This window comes from Salmo salar, chromosome ssa20, assembly GCF_905237065.1.
Source record: "Salmo salar chromosome ssa20, Ssal_v3.1, whole genome shotgun sequence".
Lineage (NCBI taxonomy): Eukaryota > Metazoa > Chordata > Actinopteri > Salmoniformes > Salmonidae > Salmo > Salmo salar.
In genome coordinates, this window is record NC_059461.1 from 62,073,106 (window position 1) to 62,093,005 (window position 19,900).

Genomic DNA, 19,900 nt, shown 5'->3' on the forward strand with positions numbered 1-19,900 from the left:
CTACTGAGGCAATAGAAAGTGTTTGAGGTCTCTCCTGTTTTCTCTCAGGTTCACATTGGAGTAAGAGGCTATGTGAAGGAAGCTACCAATGGGACAGCTCTGCCTGATGTCAGGATCATGGTGGCAGGCATCAACCATAACCTGACAACGGCCCAGTTTGGTGACTACTACCGTCTGCTGCTCCCTGGGACATACAATGTCTCAGCTATAGCTACGGGGTAAGTACTGCTGGAGGAATGAGCTCCTCTATAGTTGCTACAGTAACTTTCCAGGCACAAGTTACTGTAGTCTTTAACGAAAGAAGCATCCTCTACTCCTGATTTTAGTTCCTGTCTGTTTTCCTTAGAACTGATTTTGTGTATGGTGTTTTCTTACAGGAAGTAAATGTACATCTTAGAGCTTGTTACTGGTACTTTCCCATGTTACCTGACACTTCCTGGTGAAATACATTTAAAATCACTTGGATGTAGATACACTGCTGTGCACAGGGGTTTTACTTAGTTTTTTTGCATTACTAAATGTTTATTTTAACTGCAACAGAATAAACATATTCAATGTCTCTGTCTTCATAGGTACATGTCCATGACAGTAGTTGGGGTTCAAGTGGTGGAGGGCAAGGCCACCGAGCTCAATTTCACCCTGGCACCCCTGGGAAATGAACCCACAGGTGGCATAACCATACCCTTTACCCCCACTACTACCGTTCCTACCACAACCTCTGACCCTGACTCCACCAGCATCGAGACCTTCAGCACAACTTCTGAGATGGGGACCTCTGGGGCCAACGAGAGCTCCACTCCCCAGGAGGCTCGGCCCCCAGCCCAGCCTGAGCACCAGCCCATCCAGCCACAGGACTTCCGCCATCACCATTACAATGACATGGAGCTGTTCCTACGCAGGTACTGTTGTTATATTCGCTTTATAGCCTTTGCAGTGAAGCATTTAAAATGTTATGCTAGCCAGTACAGGCTACCTGGAGTGGCAGGTAGCCTAGTGGTTAGAGCGTTGGGCCGGTAACCGGAAGGTTGCTAGATCAAATCCCCGAGCTGACAAGGTGAAAATCTGTCGTTCTGCCCCTGAACAAGGCAGTTAACCCACTAGGCCGTCATTGTAAATAAGAATTTGTTCTTAACGACTTGCCTAGTTAAATAAAAAAAGTAATGTTAGGATGTTGGAGCTTGAATAAAATGTGAAAAAGCCTTGTTCTTTCAACACAACAGGTACAGCAATGGGTTTCGTTCCATCGCTCATCTCTACTCCATTGGGAAGTCAGCAGAGGACCGTGAGCTCTACGTCATGGTGATATCAGACAACCCCACTGTCCATGAGCCAGGTATGGATGTGATTTGGTGTAGCTCCAGAAGAGACTATTAGCTCTAAAGTGAGGCCTTCAATCAATGGCTGTTTGGTTTATGATGATCTAACTTCTTACAGATTGTGTTCATACACTGAAATTCATAGCAGTTCTGCTGTTTTCTTCCTTAAGAAGATCCTGATATTATTGCTTCGGCCCAATTATCTGATAGCTTCATAGCATGATGGCGATGACAGACATGGCAGCTCTGCAACTTTGCAGTATTTTGTTTTTTTTGTGTGTTATTTCTTATACTATTAGTCCAGAACGTTTTTTTTGTGTAATTACATACAGCCGGAAATAACTTTTGGATATCAGAGCGGCGGTAACTTACCAGCACTACGACCAGGAATACATATTTCCCGAATTGGATCCTTTGTTCGCAACCCCCAGGGCAATTGAACTTCTCCAAGACGCCGCCGGCGGAGAAGAGGTATTCGGAGTGGACTTCTAGTCTGACTCAGGAGGCGGGCACACCATCCACCGCTTCCAATTTTATTACTCACTAATGTTTGGTCTGTGGACATTAAAGTAGACAAGCTCAGGACGAGGATCTCCTTCCAGAGACACATCAGGGACTGTAACATACTCACGGAAACATGGCTCTCCGCATATATTGTCCCCGTCCATACAGCCAGCTGGGTTCTCAGTACATAGCGCAGACAGGAATAAAGAACTCTCCGGGAAGAAGGGTGGTGGTGTATGTTTCATGATTAACCACTCATGGTGTGATTGCGATAACGTACAGAAACTTGTCCTTTTGTTCACCCGACCTAGAATACCTCACAATCAAATACAAGACCGTATTATCTCCCAAGAGAATTCTCTTCGGTTATAGTCACAGCCGTGTATATTCCCCCTCAAGCCGATACCACAACGGCCCTCAAGGAACTACACTGGACATTATGCAAACTGGAAACCACATATCCTGAGGCCGCATTTATTGTGGCTTGGGATTTTAACATAGAACTTCGGGAGCATTTTCCTAAAATGTTCTATCAACACATTGACTGTAGTACTCACGCTGGGAAAATACTCACTGCTCTTCTCTCTTCCGGGATGCTTACAAGGCCCTCCCCCGCCCTCCCTTCAGCAAATCGGATCATAACTCTATTTTGCTCCTCCCTTCCTATAGGCAGGAACTCAAACAGGAAGTACCTGTGCTAAGGTCTATTCAACGCTGGTCTGACCAATCAGAATCCATGCTTCAAGATTGTTTTGATCATGCGGACTGGGATATGTCCCGGGTAGCCTTGTATAATAACATTGATGTATACACAGATACGGTTGTTCCCACCGACTATTTAAACCTACCCAAACCGTAAACTGTGGATAGATGACAGCATTCGTGCTAAACTGAAAGCGTGAACCACCGCATTTAACCATGGCAAGGTGACTGGGAATATGGTCCATACAAACAGTGTAGTTATTTCCTCCGTAAGGCAATCAAACAGACAAAACGTCAGTACAGATACAAAGTGGAGTCGCAATACAACGGCTCAGACACGAGACGTATGTGTCTACAGACAATCACGGACTACAAAGGGAAAACCAGCCACGTCCCGCTTTGAGAATAACACAGTGCCATCGACGCGGCCCGCACCCAAGGACTGTGGGCTCTCCTTCTCTGTGGCCGACGTAAGACATTTAAGCGTGTTAACCCTCGCAAGGCAGGCGGCCCAGACGGCATCCCTAGCCGCGTCCTCAGAGCATGCGCAGACCAGCTGGCTGGAGTGTTTACAGACATATTCAATCTCTCCCTATCCCAGTCTGCTGTCTGCACTTGCTTCAAGATGTCCACCATTGTTCCTGTACCCAAGAAAGCAAAGGTAACTGAACTAAATGACTATCGCTCCGTAGCACTCACTTCTGTCATCATGAAGTGCTTTGAGAGGCTAGTTGAGGATCATATCACCTCTACCTTACCTGACACTCTAGACCCACTACGATTTACTTACCGCCCCAATAGATCCACAGAGATGCAATCGCCATTACACTGCCCTACAACACCTGGACAAGAGGAATACCTATAGCTCAGCCTTCAACACCATAGTACCCTCCAAGGTCACCATCAAGCTCGGGGCCCTGGGTCTGAACCCGCCATGTGCAAATGGTCCTGGACTTCCTGACTGGCCGCCCCCAGGTGGTGAAGGTAGGAAACAACAACACCTCTTCACTGATCCTCAACACAGCGTACTCAGCCTCCTCATGTACAGCCTGTTCACCCATGACACACGCCTCCAACTCCAACCATCAAGTTTGCAGACGACACAACCATAGTAGGCCTGATTATTAACAATGACGAGACAGCCTACAGTGAGGAGGTGAGCGCCCTGGTGGAGTGGTGCCAGGAAATTAACCTCTCCCTCAACTTTAACAAAATGAAGGAGCTGATCGCGGACTTCAGGAAAAAGCAGGGGGCGCACGCCCTTATCCACATTGACGGGACCACAGTGGAGAAGGTGGAAAGCTTCAAGTTGATCGCCGTACGCATCACTGACAATCTGAAATGGTCCACCTACACAGACAATGTAGTGAAGGCGCAACAGAGCCTCTTCAGCCTCAGGAGTCTGAAAATATTTGGCTTGGCCCCTCACACCCTCAAACCTTTACAGGTGCACAATTGAGAGCATCCTGTCAGGCTGTATCACCGCCTGGTACGGCAACTGCACTGCCCACAACGGCAGGACTCTCCAGAGGGTGGTGCGGTCTGCCCAACGCATCACCGGGGGCACACTGCCTGCCCTCCAGGACACCTACAGCACCCGATGTCACAGGAATGCCAATAAGATAATCAAGGATATCAACCACCTGAGCCACTGCCTGTTCACCTCGCTACCATCCAGAATGCGAGGTCACTACAGGTGCATCAAAGCTGGGACCGAGAGATTTAAAAACAGCTTCTATCAAGGCCATCCGACAGTTAAATAGCCATCACTAGCCGGCTGACACCCGGTTACTCAACCCTGCACCTTAGAGGCTGCTGCCCTATATACATAGACATGGAATCACTGGCCACTTTAATAATGTTTACATACTCCTTTACTCATCTCATATGTACAGTTGAAATCGGAAGTTTACATACACCTTAGCCAAATACATTTAAACTCAGTTTTTCGCAATTCCTGACATTTAATCCTAGTAAAAATTCCCTGTTTTAGGTCAGTTAGGATCACCACTTTATTCTAAGAATGTGAAATGTCAGAATAATAGTAGAGAGAGTGATTTTATTTCAGCTTTTATATTTTTCATCACATTCCCAGTGGGTCAGAAGTTTACATTCACTCAATTAGTATTTGGTAGCATTGCCTTTAAATTGTTTTACCTCTTTTGGGGAGCGTCCCACCCACGGTTCACACTATTCAACAGCCAGTGAAATCAGAGCGCCAAATTCAAAACCACAAAATGTCATAATTCAAAGTTCTCAAACATACGACTATTTTACACCATTTTAAAGATGCACGTCTCCTTAATGTAACCACATTGTCCGATTTCAAAAAGGCTTTACGGCGAAAGCATAAAGTTAGATTATGTTAGGACAGTTCCAACACAAGAAAAACCACACAGCCATTTTCCTAGCAAGGACAGGCGTCACAAAAACCAGAAAACCAGCTAAAATTATGCACTTACCTTTGACGATCTTCATCAGATGACACTCCTAGGACATCATGTTACACAATACATGCATTTTTTTGTTCGATCAAGTTGATATTTATATCCAAAAACAGCATTTTACATTGGCGCGTGATGTTCAGAAAATATTTTGCCTCCAATACGGCCGGTGAATCAGCACAACAATTTACAAAAATACTCATCATAAACGTTGATAAAATATTAAACTGTTATTCAAAGAATTATAGATGAACAACCGCTGTGACAGATTTCAAAAAAGCTTCACGGGGAAAGCACACTTTGCAATAATCTGAGTACTGCGCTCAGAAAAAGACATCAAGCAGTACAGATACCCGCCATTTTGGAGTCATCTAAAATCATAAATAGCATTAGAAATATTCACTTACCTTTGATGATCTTCATCAGAAGGCACTTCCAGGAATCCCAGGTCCACAATAAATGTTGTTTTGTTCGATAAAGTCCATAATTTACGTCCAAATACCTCGTTGTTGTTTGCACGTTCAGTAAGCTACTCCAAATGTAGGAAGCGCGGCCAAAATGTCACGACGAAAAGTCAAAAAAAGTTATATTTACGTTCGTTCAAACGGTGTATAGCATCAATCTTTAGGGCCTTTTTAACTTAGAACTTCAATAATATTCCAACTGGACGATTCCAATGTCTTGAAAAACGTTTTGGAACACAGCTACCCCTCACGTGAATGCACGCCAATGAACTCGTGCTTTCCTGAGTCAACAACTTCCAACTTCCTTTGTTGGCTCTCTGTTCACCATAGAAGCCTCAAACAACTTTCTAAAGACTGTTGACATCTAGTGGAAGACTTAGGAAGTGCAAAATGAACCCTAAGTCACTGTGTGTTGGATAGGCAATCACTTGAAAAAACTACAGCCTCAGATCCTCCACTTCCTGGTTGGATTTTTTTCTCAGGTTTTTGCCTGCCACATGAGTTCTGTTATACTCAGACATCATTCAAACAGTTTTAGAAACTTCAGAGTGTTTTCTATCCAAATCTACTAATAATATGCATATTCTAATTCCTGGGCCTGAGTAGTAGGCCGTTTAATTTGGGTACGTTTTTCGTCCGGCTGTGAAAATACTGCCCCCTACCCAAGAGAGGTTAACTTGGGTCAAACGTTTCGGGTAGCCTTCCACAAGCTTCCCACAATAAGTTGGGTGAATTTTGGCCCATTCCTCCTGACAGAGCTGGTGTAACTGAGTCGGGTTTGTAGGCCTCCTTGTTCGCACACGCCTTTTCAGTTCTGCCCACAAATGTTCTATATGATTGAGGTCAGGGCTTTGTGATGGCCACTCCAATTACCTTGACTTTGTTGTCCTTAAGCCATTTTTCCACAACTTTGGAAGTATGCTCTGAGTCATTTGTCCATTTGGAAGACCCATTTGTGACCAAGCTTTAACTTCCTGACTGATATCTTGAGATGTTGCTTCAATATATCCACATAATTGTCCTTCCTCATGATGCCATCTATTTTGTGATGTGCTCCAGTCCCTACTGCAACAAAGCACCCCCACAACATGATGCTGCCACCCCTGTGCTTCACGGTTGGAATGGACATTTCTTCAAAAAGTACGTTCTTTGTCCCCATGTGCAGTTGCAAACTGTAATCTGTTTTTTTTTTATGGCGGTTTTGGTGCAGTGGCTTCTTCCTTGCCGAGCGGCCTTTCAGGTTGATATAGGACTCGTTTTACTGTGGATATAGATACTTTTGTCCCTGTTTCCTCCAGCATCTTTACAAGGTCCTTTGCTGTTCTGGGATTGATTTGCACTTTTCACACCAAAGTACGTTAATCTCTAGGAGACAGAACGCGTCTCCTTCCTGAGCGGTATGACGGCTGCGTGGTCCCATAGTGTTCATGCTTGGGTAGTATTGTTTGTACAGATGAACGTGGTACCTTAAGGCGTTTGGAAATTGCTCCCAAGGATGAACCAGACTTGTGGAGGTCTACAATTTTTTTTTTCTTCTGAGGTCTTGGCTGATTTCTTTTGATTTTCCCATGATGTCAAGCAAAGAGGCACTGAGTTTGAAGGTAGGCCTTGAAATACATCCACAGGTACACCTCCAATTGACTCAAATGATGTCAATTAGCCTATCAGAAGCTTCTAAAGCCATGACATCATTTTCAGGAATTTTCGAAGCTGTTTAAAGGCACAGTCAACGTAGTGTATGTACACTTCTGACCCACTGGAATTGTGATACAGTGAATTATAAGTGAAATAATCTGTCTAAACAATTGTTGGAAAAATTACTTGTGTCATGCACAAAGTAGATGTCCTAACCGACTTGCCAAAACTATAGTTTGTTAACAAGAAATATGTGGAGTGGTTGAAAAACGAGTTTTAATGACTCCAACCTAACTGTATGTAAACTCCCAACTTCAACTGTATATACTGCATACTATTGTACTGTATTTTAGTCAATGCCACTCCGACATTGCTTGTCCTAATATTTATATTTTTCTTAATGAGGTTTTTTTACTTTTAGATGTCTGTATTGTTGTGAGTTGTTAGATACTACTGCACCAACAATAACATCTGCTAAATATGCGTATGTGACCAATAAAACTTGATTTGATATCCTTTTGAATGTGGTGTACTCACTCATATCAGCAGGTCCATTACAGCATTGTGTTTTTTTCAATATTTGGTGGCCTTGAAATGGCACTGCAAGGATAAGGAGGGTTTTAAAATGATTGTCGTGCTTTATTTTAATTGAGTATGAATTTGTTCAGGAGACTTCCGCCCTCATTCTCTCTCATCCGACTCTGCCCTACTTCTCTTAATAGCACTCTAACACTTTTTGTATTTATTTTTCCCGCTCTTTTCTCCTCTCTCCTTCAGGTGAACCAGAGTTCAAGTACATAGCTAACATGCACGGAAATGAGGTGGTGGGACGCGAGCTACTCCTCAACCTTATTGAGTACCTGTGCCGTAACTATGGCAGCGACCCTGAGGTCACCCAGTTGGTCAATACGACTCGGATACACATCATGCCTTCCATGAACCCAGATGGATATGAGATCGCCAGGGAGGGTAAGAGAGGAACGTGTTGGGTGTGTGTGTGGGGTCTATTTGTGAAAATGTTGCCTGTACACATGCCAGATGAAGAAAAATGCAGTGTAGCTCTAAAAGGTTTTAACATGATTAGCGGTAGCATAAAGTCAGTGGTTCCCAAACTGTGCCCCCCCCACAAGTTTTATTTTTCTTAAGGAACTCGGTCCGGCTTTCAACTTACTCTTGAAAGTTTTAATAGTAGAATACACCAGGTGCAATTTTAAGGTTGGGTAGTGCATCATCAGTTCCTCTTGTCATGTCAGTCATTGCATACCTTAGAGAGCCATTTTTAACTTGCAAGAAATGTCCTGATCAACTAGCCCATGTCAGCCAAAACATTTTAGGTAGGTTTTTTACCCCATAGATTTTGTTGTAATGTTTGAGTCACTAAAATATCACAGGAATACACATTAGACATTTGTATAGAATTTTAAAAAAACAAAAACAAGTGTTCAGACCCAAATAGCTTGAATATGCTAACAGAAACTATCTGTAGGTCAAGTGTCATACTGAGACCTTGAAATACTTCTGAATGGAATTTCTTCTCTTTTGCTGCCTAGCTTACTTATTTGCCCTGTAGATTTTCTCACATTTCCTCTTACATAGGTCTAGTTTTACCTCAGCCAGTTGTGCTGCTGTTTTCCCCAGCACATTTATAAACAGGAAGTTGATCACCGGGGAAATATTTAAGGTGGAACTACCCTATTATTAAAAGAAGCCATGGAAATATGTGTTTTGGTACCTGGGGACTGTGACATGAGAATGATCAGTTTCTGTTGTCTCTGTATAATGGATTGAGATATAGGTATCATGTATTTGTATTGTTTTCTGTTCATTTTCTCTCGCAGGTGATGTCAGAGGGTACACGGGACGCAACAACAGTAACAACTTTGACCTGAACCGTAACTTTCCTGACCAATTTACTACCATCACTGAACCCAGGCAGCCAGAGACCATCGCTGTGATGAACTGGCTCAAGATGAATCCCTTTGTGCTCTCAGCCAACCTACATGGAGGTAAGCCCTAGCTCCCCCATTTTTCAATGTTTATAAAAATGGTATGTTGGCCTGCCACCAGTATATTGTCCCATTTTGGAGGACAGCTTTATAATTGTAGTAATATACTGTATTCTCATTGAATATTTCCTCTCTGCCCACCACAGGGTCATTGGTGGTCAACTACCCATATGATGATGACAAGCAGGGACGTACGGAGTACAGCAAGTGTCCTGATGACAAGGTCTTTAAACAAGTGGCCAGAGCCTACTCTCAGGTCAGTGGACTTCAACACACAATTCTGGTCCTTATATCAGTCCATTTAATGTAACTTTTTAATTAATACATTTATACAGTTGTAAACTATTTTAATTCTGTTAATAAAACCACTGGACAGTTAGAAGATACGTTTACTGTTTCAATTCTGCTGTTTTTATTGTGTGTGTGTGTGCGTGCGTGCGTGCGCGCGTGTCCAGGAAAACGCTCTCATGCACAAAGGACACCCTTGTGAGGACCTTTACCGATCAGAGTTCTTTGAGGACGGCATCACCAACGGCGCCAACTGGTACAATGTTCCCGGTACGTGCCCTCCCATTCCAATTCACACACTGGGAGGAACAATTTGTATGTCTGCACACCTGTGCCTGTGTATCTGACTTCTCTTTGTGTTCTCTTGCCAGGTGGGATGCAGGACTGGAACTACCTGAACACTAACTGTTTTGAGGTGACCATAGAGTTGGGCTGTGTGAAGTACCCTAAGGCCCAGCACCTGCCTTTGTACTGGGACCAGAACCGTAGAGCCTTACTGCAGTACATCCACCAGGTCAGCATACTTACATGCAGTCCTTCACACTCTCTCTCAATTATTATTATTTAAAAAGATGTACATGTAATTTCTCTCTTTCCCTATGTCTTACCTACTTATTTTGTTTCAAATGCACCAACTTGTATTTGAGGTATTCATTGTGTGTGTGGCTCTGTAGGTCCACAGAGGCGTGAAGGGCATGGTGATAGACATTAAAGATGGTACAGGCATCCCTAATGCCACCATCACAGTGGAGGAGATCGATCATCAAATTACAACCAACCTAGCTGGAGACTACTGGAGACTTCTGGTCCCTGGGACGTACCACCTCACCGCCTCTGCACAGGGGTGAGAGACAGGACCGTAGTAGTAACTTTGTTTAAAATGTAGACCTAAGACCGGTCCAAAAAAACCTGTTTATCTGCAGGGTAACCACACACTAACCCATAGAAACAGAACAACTAGAATGAACGACCTCTATGGCCTAACCCTCCCTCCCTCCCCGTCTTCTCAGGTATAACTCAGTAAAGATCTATGCCACAGTGCCAGAGGAGGGGGTGGAGCTGGTAGACTTCCGGCTGACACGGGTGCATTCTGATCCCAACGGCCAGGCCCCAATGGACCCCAGGGCCACCCAGGACCCCGCAGAGGTGGTGTTCCAGAGCTTCATTAAGGACCTGTCTCTGGGCCAGGGGCTGGAGCAGCTGGTTCAGAGTACTGCCACAGAGAGCAGCTTCAGATACAGACGCTACAAGGAGCTGTCAGAGTTCCTGAGGGGTTTGACGTTCAACTTCCCCAAGATCACCTCCCTGCATAGGTAGGCCTGAGTTATGACCCCTGACCTCTAAACCCTAACCTGACAACTAACCTCTAAACCTCAACTTTCCCAAGAGGAACTCCCTGCACAAGTAGGCCTGAGTTATGACCTCTGACCTCCTAGCTAAACGCATCAAATGTCACCTCCCTGCATAGGTAAACTTTGACCTCTAACCCCTAGTGTAACTGCACTTAATCAAAATCATTTATCTTGTCATATAAAAATAATGTATATGTATTGTCACATACACCAGATAGGTGCTGTGAAATGTATTGTTTTACAGTCTGCCATAGTAGTACGGCGCCCATGGAGCAAATTAGGGTTAACTGCCTTGCTCAAGGGCACATCGACAGATTTTTCACCTTGTTGGCTCAGGTATTCAAACCAGCGGCCTTTCGGTTACTGGCCCAACACTCTAACTACTAGGCTACCTGCCCCCCTGTACCTCTAATGGCTAACCTCAAAACATCTCCAAATGGTTTGAATTTCAGTCTACGTGTCTTTGCAGAAGTCTGCTAGGTGACCATATTATCTACAGTGGAACTGATAATAACATGCATGCTTCTGTGTAGTTTGGGCCAGAGTGTGGAGTACAGGACCATCTGGGCCTTGGAGATCTCCAACAAACCAGACGAGCCTGAAACAGCCGAGCCCAAGATCCGCTTGGTGGGAGGTATCCATGGCAACGCCCCCGTGGGCACAGAGCTGCTGCTGGAGTTCGCGGCCTTCCTCTGCATCAACTACGGCAAGAACCCCACTATTACCAGGGTGAGATGTTTTAACTGAGATGGTTTTACTACACCAATCATAACTACGTTACCTAGTGAAATTATTCACACACTTGCACAGTTGTTGCCTTGAAATTGCTAAATATTGTGGATTTCTTGATCTACCACACTTTCTAAAGTTTAGAGATGTTGTAAAATACAAAAGCTCCCATTTAAATATCTCTGATGTCCTGTTCTACCCATCATTCCTCTTTATCCTTCTCCCTCTTCTCCTCTCCACAGCTGATAAACGAGACGCGGATCGTCATCCTTCCCTCCATCAATCCAGATGGACGAGAGCTGGCCAGAGAGAAACAGTGCACCTCTACTGTGGGCATGACCAACACACACGGGAAAGATCTGGACACTGACTTCTTCGGTCAGTACCTGCTGCTGTTTGTGTATAGACAGAGATGTTTTGTGTTTGTCTATACTTGCATGCCCTTACATGTCTGATAGTGTCCTGTCTGTGTGTGCTGCTGTTGTAGGTAATGCCTCCCAGCGTGTGGTGGAGGCTCAGCCAGAGACCAGGGCAGTGATGGACCTGATCCTAGAGAGGGGCTTCACACTCTCTGTAGCCCTGGATGGAGGCTCCCTGTTGGCTACTTACCCCTACGACAAGCCTGTACAGCCAGGTAGGAGCATAGGGCTCCAAATAGAATACTTTAGTGGGAAAACTATAAAATAAATAGTTAACTAATAGTGTACTTTTTTTCAGTTGAAAATGAGGAAACTCTGAAGTACCTGGCCAATGTTTACGCCAGAAACCATCCCAAGATGCACCTGGGGGATACAGGATGTCCAAGCAATGACCAAAGTATGTACCAACAGCACCACAAATAGACCACTGTGACCTATAGACTGTCTAGTGAATTAAAAGGAAGTGGTGAATTGGAAAAGAAGATGGCTTCTATATATCTATTGACACCTCTGTTTCAGCCTCCTCTTCTCCTCTCTCCTCAGTGGGTAACATCCCAGATGGTGTACTCAGGGCAGCAGAGAGACAGAGTCACATGGGCAGCATGAAGGTATGTTCCATCAACCCCTGCTTTTTAATGCTATTTAATGCTATACCTCACAGGAGGAGGGTTGTTCTGACACCCCGGCCCAAAGAGGCATCTGCTGGTTGAGTCCTGGAACGACAGGACTATATTTATTGGTCACCAATATGCCTCTTCTGATCTGTGTGTTCCAGGACTTCAGTGTGGACTTTGGCCATTGTCCAGAGATCACGGTGTATACAGGCTGCTGTCTGTTCCCCCCGGCCGAGCAGCTGGCCACGCTGTGGGCTGAGAACAGGAAGGCACTGCTTAGCATGCTGGTGGAGGTCAGTAATACAAAAAATATATATATAATAGTACAAAAAAGGTAGCCTAGTGGTTAGAGCATTGGGCAAAAGGTTGCTGGATTGAATCCCCATGCTTACAAGGTAAAAATCTGTCTGTCTTCCTGCGATAGACTAGCGTCACAGATAGAACAATGAGACAGATATTTCATCCACGATGACTAATTTGTTCCCATTTAAAACAACTGGGTGTGGTCTATCTTGGTTTAGTTATAAAATCTTTGCTAGAGTGTGTACTTGTACTGCACATCAAGCTGCCTTACGCTACAGTAACAGGATATAGGCTCCTGCCCTATCGGCTGTTCTGGCTCGGACAAGGCTACTTACTTTTTGTTCTGTGTACTTTACATTCAATCTGTGTTTCTGTCTCTCAGGTCCATAAAGGTGTGCGTGGCGTGGTGAAGGATAAGAGTGGGAAGCCCATCGTGGGGGCCATGATAGTGTTGAACGGGGGTGTGAGGGTGTTCACTGCAGAGGGAGGCTACTTCCATGCTCTGCTGGCACCAGGAAACCACAACATAGAGGCTGTGGCTGATGGCTACCAGCAACAACGGCAGGAGGTGGTTGTGTCATCATATGAAGCCGCCAGCTCCATCATCATTGAGTTTGACATGGACAACCGCATTTTTGGCCTGCCCCGGGAGTTTGTTGTGGCTACTGCAGGTAAGCATGAGGAGAAATGGGTTTTGTGGAGATGTTACCTTTTATGTAATGTTGCCAGATGATTGCAAACAATTACATATTTTTCTACGTTTTTGTAATTTAGCAGACGCTGTTATTATAGGAGCAATTAGGGTAAAGTGCTTTTCTCAAGGGCACATCCACTGATTTTTCATCTTGTCGGCCCACGGACTATTGTAGGGAGTATAACAAGGTGAATAAGTGTCCTAAAAACCTACAGTATTTAACGTTTGTTTTGTGCCATGGTCAGAGTCCTTTAGGTGCCTTTTGGCAAACTCAGTGGGCTGTCATGCTCAATGTCATAAGTATTCATACCCTTTGGTATGAGACTCAAAATTGACCTCTGGTGCATCCTGTTTCCATTGATCATCCTTGAGATGTTTCTACAACTTGATTGCAGTCCACCTGTGGTAAATTCAATTGATTGGACATGATTTGGAAAGGCACACACCCATCTATATAAGGTCCCACAGTTGACAGTGCATGTCAAGGCAAAAACCAAGCCATGAGGTCAAAGGAATTAGCCGCAGAGCTCCGAGACATGATTGTGTTGTGGCACAGATCTCGGGAAGGGTACCCCAACATTTCTGCAGCATTAAATGTCCCAGCATTAAATGTCCCCAAGAACACAGTGGCCTCCATCATTCTTAAATGGAAGACGTTTTGAACCAACAAGACTCTTCCTAGAGCTGGCCGCCCGGCCAAACTGAGCAATCAGGGGAGAAGGGCCTTGGTCAGGGAGGTGACCAAGAACCCGATGGTCACTCTGACAGAGTTCCTCTGTGGAGATAGGAGAACCTTCCAAAAGGACAAGCATCTCTGGAGCACCACCAATCAGGCCTTTATGGTAGTGGCCAGACAGAAGCCACTCCTCAGTAAAAAGCACATTACCGCATGTTTAGAGTTTACCAAAATGTACCTAAAGACTCTCAGACCATGAGCAACAAGATTCTCTGGTCTGATGAAACCAAGATTGAACTCTTTGGCCTGAATACCAAGCCTCATGTCTGGAGGAAACCTGGTACCATCCCTACGGTGAAGCATGGTGGTGGCAGCATCATGCTGTGGCGAAGGTTTACCTTCCAATAGGACAGCAACCCTAAGCACACAGCCAAGACAACGCGGGAGTGACTTCAGGACACGTCTTTGAATGTCCTTGAGTGGCCCGGACTTGAACCTAATCAAACGTCTCTGGAGAGACCTGAAAATAGTTGTACAGCGACGCTCCCCATCCAACCTGACAGAGCTTGAGAGGATCTGTAGAGAAGAATGGGAGAAACTCCCCAAATACAGGTGTGCCAAGTTTGTAGCGTCATACCCAAGAAGACTTGAGGCTGTAATCTCTGCCATGGGTGCTTTTAACAAAGTACTGAGTAAAGGGTCTGAATACTTATGTGATATTAGTTTTTTTTTCCCTTAATACATATTTTTGCTATGTCATTTTGGGGTTTTGTGTGTAGATTCATGAGGGGGATTAAATAAATAAAAAACATTTTAGAATAAGGCTATAACGTAGCAATGTGGAAAAAGTCACGTGGTCTGAATACTTTCCGAATAAACTTTATGCTTGTCTCTCCTTCCCTGCAGCAGCCTCCATGACGGCCCTGGTGGTGACAGCCTGTATCATCTGGTGCGTGTGTTCTGCTAAGTCCAACCAGCAGAAGGATGGTTTCCACCGGCTGCGGCAGCACCGTGACGATTACGAGGACGAGATACGCCTCACGTCCATGGGCTCCAAGAAATCCCTGCTCTCCAATGAGTTCCAGGATGAGAGCGAGAGTGATGAGGACACGCTCTACGCCAACGCCGACAAACTCTGAGATCCCACATACATACACGGCCAACCTGGTTCGTATTCGTTAGGCACCAAACGGACGGAAACAGGGAAGGGACAACAAGAAAAGCTTGTTGTTGCTTTCTGTTGTTCAAAAACATTTTGCTACAGTGTGCCCTAATGAATATGATCCTGTTAGTACTGGACAATTCCACATGAACAGAGTGATGCTGAGACTCAGATTTTTCACTTTAAAACAAAAACCAATGATTGCAAAGATGAACACACCATAAAATTCTTATGCACAAGGACTACTTTTAACAATTTCCATAGAACATTTTACAGAAACACATTTACTTGAAGAACAATGCCAATGCAAAGTTTAGTAACAGAATGATGGTTTGTGCAGTTGGTGCTGTCATTCTGTTACCAAAATTTGCATCTGCACTGTTCTTCAAGTAAATGTACTTTTGTAAAATGTTCAGTGGAAATTGTAATAGTTAGTGCATAGAGTTGTGACGTTTTTGTTTGACCTACATTTTAAACATGAAAAATCTGAGTCTCAGCATCACTCTGTTACTGTTGAATTGCTCTACTGCCCATCCCTGTGACTGAGTTGGCTGGTATTGTGCTCTGTGGCTCTGCTTTACTGGAGGGAAAGGGAGGAAGCGGTGGAGCAGGGAGGGCTTGTTCTAGTCCTTTCCTATAAGATTCCACAGGTCCTATTTGCCTGTCCTCCTCCAGCCCACCAGGCAGAGCTGTTTCAGAGACTACAACTGTCCTCTGTGGCTGGTGTCCAAGCCGAATCGTCCAAATCAGCACCTGCTTAGCTCTGTTCATAAATACACACTAAAGGCCTAGTGGAGCTGGGCAACCTTTTTTTCTTTCATTCACGCAACACACACATGCACACTTATGCAGCTAACCACTCATCAACCTGTCCATATGTGTATTTGATACTTATACTTGGAACTAGTACCAATGAATACACGAACTACAGTAATTTGAAATTATTCAAGAAATGTCAGTTTCTCATGTTTTTTCTCAATGTTGTCCCAGTCCAGTTAGCCAATCTTTCAGAGGGAGCATCAAACACAGTGCCTTGGATGCTGTAGAGTTAGACACCCCACTCTCTTTTAGGGCTATAGTACAGAAGCGTGATGGTGTGGGTACTAGAAGCATAGTAAATATACTAGAATCTCGTCCAGATTATGGCCTAGTACAGATTCTAATCTGTGATCCATCAGATACTCAGGTGGCATGGAAGACATAATAGTCATCCAGGATTCATCCAAGTGTCTTGAGTATTTTAAGGGATGCACTCTCAGTGCAGAAGACTTGCAATGGGCCTGGGTTCACAGGCTGCATGTGTTTTCACTTCTATTGCCCTCTGCTTATTCATGTGCCCTCTTGGACATACAGCACAAGGCCCTCTATGCATTGTACTACACGCACTGTATGTTAAATACAAATACATGATTCCCCATTTAATTGTTCAGGGAAAGCACTTCGAAATAGATGCAAATACTGTAGATTACAAATGGATGGTTTTCTTAAAAAAAAATGCTTTTATTCTTTCTACACACAGACCAGCTTGTTTAAAATGTTTCATATCTTAAAATGACCTTTTTAAGATGGCAAATTACTTACCCATGCTTTAATAATCAGCAGCAACATAGATGTATATTTTATTGTAATTGACTTTATTTCTCTATTTTTGCTGTTAATTTTTTTCATGCATTCATTAATGATTTATTTGTACATCTGATATAATACATAATTCTATCAAATCCTTATGGTAGATGGCAGCCCTACATTACTGAAAAGGTGCAGGATGTCTGCTCTAGAACCATCCAGCAGTGGCGGGAGAGTGTTTAGAGAGGAGGGCATCTTCCTCTACAACAGTGGTCACCAACCCTGGTCATGAGGAGTATGAGGTGTGCAGACTTGTTCCAGGCCAACACTGACCCTCCCAATTCTATTCTCATCAATGTCTTATTGAGTAACTGGTTAGTTGAATCAGGTGTGTTAGTGCTGGGCTGGAACAAAATCCTGTACACCATGTAGTTATTCAGGACCAGGGTGGAGGACCACTAGTCTACAGGAGTGTCTGACTCCTAGCTTTCATCTCAGTTGCACATAATCAATATTGTAGCGAAGCCAGCTAATCTTAGGGGAGGGGGAGAAATTAAGTTATTTTTGTTTTACTTTCTGTGTATGTGTGTGTGTGTGAGAGAAAGATTGAGAGTGTGTTTCTGAATGGATGTTGGTGTTTTGATATAAATTGTTATTTTTGTTTCTTTTTATATGAAACTGAATTGATTGTAGATAATGAACTTTTGCCAAGTGTATTTGAGTGAGAAAAATAAGTGCAATTCAAGTTAACACACATTTCATAACAAACCAACCTGTTACTTTGTATGTGGTGATTATTTTTATTTTAACCTTTTATTTTACTAGGCAGTTAAGAGCAAATTCTTATTTACAATGGTGGCTTACCCCGGCCAAACCCTAACCCGGACGACGCTGGGCCAATTGTGCGCCACCCTATGGGACTCTCAGTCACGGCTGGTTGTGATACAGCCTGGAATCGAACCAGGGTCTAGTGAATCCCTGAGATGCAGTGCCTTAGACCGCTGCGCCGCTCAGGAGCCCCATATGACAGATCATGCTGACAAGAACATTCTTCAAGACACATTGATGAAATAAATCATTTTCTTTCAATATGGTTTTATGTCCTAATTTGTTGCATTGGTTTGATTCTACACTAATCTCTTCTCAGATGTCATTCAGCAGCAACATAGCAGCAAAATGTTGATGCAGATTCACAATTTTAGCATCTTCTATTGACCCACTATTGCCACTGGTGGACAGCCAATGAATGAATGTTTTCAATGAAGACAACTTGCATGGTGGCTGCTGTGAAAGATTAAAAATGTGTTACCGCAGATTTCGTTTAGTCAGTTTAATAGGCTGGGTTTTGAGATGTCAATGCAGTTTTTTTTAAAGTTTTTTATTTTGTATTTCACCAGGTTGTTGTGTTGCAGACTAGCATTTGCCATTTTATTTTTATGGGGAGGGGAAGAATAATGTAGAGAGAATAGGGCCAGTTTCACAACATTCCTCATTGCTTCTGTGGACACAGCTTATATGAAAAGAAGGCTATAACGGCAACATCCCATTCTCTTCTTCTGGCAGGTGTGGTTTGTAGCTCTCTTTAACATAAAATCATTCTGCTATCAATTACTGTTTATGAGGCTATACATACACTGCTTTTTTTTGTTCCCAAGGTTCTGACTAGTTTGTCAATGGATGCTGCACATGACTAGTTAGCAGCGCGGGGAGGCGCTGTTGTCGTGTACAGTTGTAGGAGTTTTCAGGTTCCAAGTACAGTAGGTGGGCCGTGCGTCAGCTGATGACGTTGGACAAAAATGGCAGGAGGAAGCAGCAACTACTGGGAAGGTGAGGTGGCAAACTGGCACAACTAGGGTGCGATCAGACAGAGCCATTGGATACATTTACAATGATGTTTGGTAAATTATAACGGGGTTTACAGGCCAAATGTGTTGTCAAATTTGGAGCAAATCGACACGCTGTTGGGTTGGGTGGCCTGTCTAAGAGCTCAGCTAGCTAGCTAGCAAAACAAGCTTTTGCTAACAAGTGAAGCGTTTACCGATGTAATGTTAACTTCGTCAGCTACCTAGCTAATGTTTGTTAGCATAGCCAGCTAGTTTCACATAGCTATACAAACTTTAGGTTGTAACTAACGTTAGCTATTCTACATTAATTGTATACAATAGTTAGTTTACTAGCTAGGTTGCTGTCGAGTTGATTAACTAGCTATGTGATTTCAGTTTCACCTAGCTAGCTAACAGTAGTTATTTAGCTAAATGATCAGCCAATCTAAGCAAAATTGTTTTTGTGCCAGCTAGCTAACTAAAGTAGTTGGTTAGCTAGCAAAGTTGTATTGTCAACAGCAGCAGGATGATTAGAGTGCTGCCTGATAGTTCTTTTTGTCTCCACTTAGCGAACGTTAGCTACCTACCACTATTGTATAGATAACTAACGTTAACAGAAATTCAGATGTTTAACTAGCTATACGAAAAAGACAAAGACATCTGATTTAATATGACTGATTTCAGCTATTTGGATTACAATCTTTCTGTAGGCGTACGTTGCTATTGACGCCAACCCCGTTAATCAATTCCAAACGGTGTGTGTGTGTCTGTGTGTTGCACATCCCAGATTTGCGAAAGCAGGCCAGGCAGCTGGAGAATGAGCTGGACCTGAAGCTGGTGTCCTTCAGTAAACTGTGTACCAGCTACAGCAGCTCCAGAGATGGCCGTAGAGGAGACAGGTAAGACTAAGACCAGTTCCTTTTAGATCCCTAACCCCTTCCCCTATGTCCTACATTACAGGTGACTAGTGCCTGCCACTAGCTTCATAGCCTACTACAACTTCGGGGCCAGTTTCCCAGAACAGAGATTAAGCCTTCTGGACTAAAAAGTACTTTCAATGGAGATTCTCCTTCAAACATGCTTTTTCTTGGTGTTTATGGATCTGAAAGAACTGATAAGTGTTACAAATATGGCGATACAGCACCTTCACCAAGCCCACATGTTGCGAGTCCTAATGGTCTTTCTCTCCCTCGTCTTCCTTTC

The 19,900-nt window shown here is 43.9% G+C and overlaps 2 protein-coding genes across 7 annotated transcripts in view; both read left to right on the forward strand.

The window, feature by feature from the left end:
* The window catches only part of LOC106581036 (carboxypeptidase D), a 32,268-nt gene extending 14,305 nt beyond the window's left edge, over nt 1-17,963 (forward strand). The window contains exons 4-21 of one of the 3 annotated variants that reach the window (XM_014162708.2): nt 49-218; nt 573-899; nt 1,221-1,333; nt 7,843-8,034; nt 8,904-9,071; nt 9,218-9,327; nt 9,527-9,629; nt 9,731-9,873; nt 10,034-10,203; nt 10,370-10,672; nt 11,245-11,440; nt 11,683-11,818; nt 11,928-12,074; nt 12,158-12,256; nt 12,379-12,467; nt 12,635-12,766; nt 13,159-13,447; nt 15,053-17,963. In XM_014162708.2, the coding sequence (XP_014018183.1) occupies nt 49-218; nt 573-899; nt 1,221-1,333; nt 7,843-8,034; nt 8,904-9,071; nt 9,218-9,327; nt 9,527-9,629; nt 9,731-9,873; nt 10,034-10,203; nt 10,370-10,672; nt 11,245-11,440; nt 11,683-11,818; nt 11,928-12,074; nt 12,158-12,256; nt 12,379-12,467; nt 12,635-12,766; nt 13,159-13,447; nt 15,053-15,285 (3,120 nt within the window). In that variant the 3' untranslated portion in view covers nt 15,286-17,963. The remainder of the gene's footprint in view (nt 1-48; nt 219-572; nt 900-1,220; nt 1,334-7,842; nt 8,035-8,903; nt 9,072-9,217; nt 9,328-9,526; nt 9,630-9,730; nt 9,874-10,033; nt 10,204-10,369; nt 10,673-11,244; nt 11,441-11,682; nt 11,819-11,927; nt 12,075-12,157; nt 12,257-12,378; nt 12,468-12,634; nt 12,767-13,158; nt 13,448-15,052) is intronic. The other 2 variants (XM_014162709.2, XM_014162710.2) reach the window with 2 other exon arrangements.
* A 633-nt stretch (nt 17,964-18,596) lies between these two features.
* The window catches only part of gosr1 (golgi SNAP receptor complex member 1), a 40,304-nt gene continuing 39,000 nt past the window's right edge, over nt 18,597-19,900 (forward strand). Inside the window, exons 1-2 of one of the 4 annotated variants that reach the window (XM_014162690.2) lie at nt 18,597-18,701; nt 19,485-19,596. In XM_014162690.2, the coding sequence (XP_014018165.1) occupies nt 18,671-18,701; nt 19,485-19,596 (143 nt within the window). In that variant the 5' untranslated portion in view covers nt 18,597-18,670. 4 annotated transcript variants of the gene reach the window in all.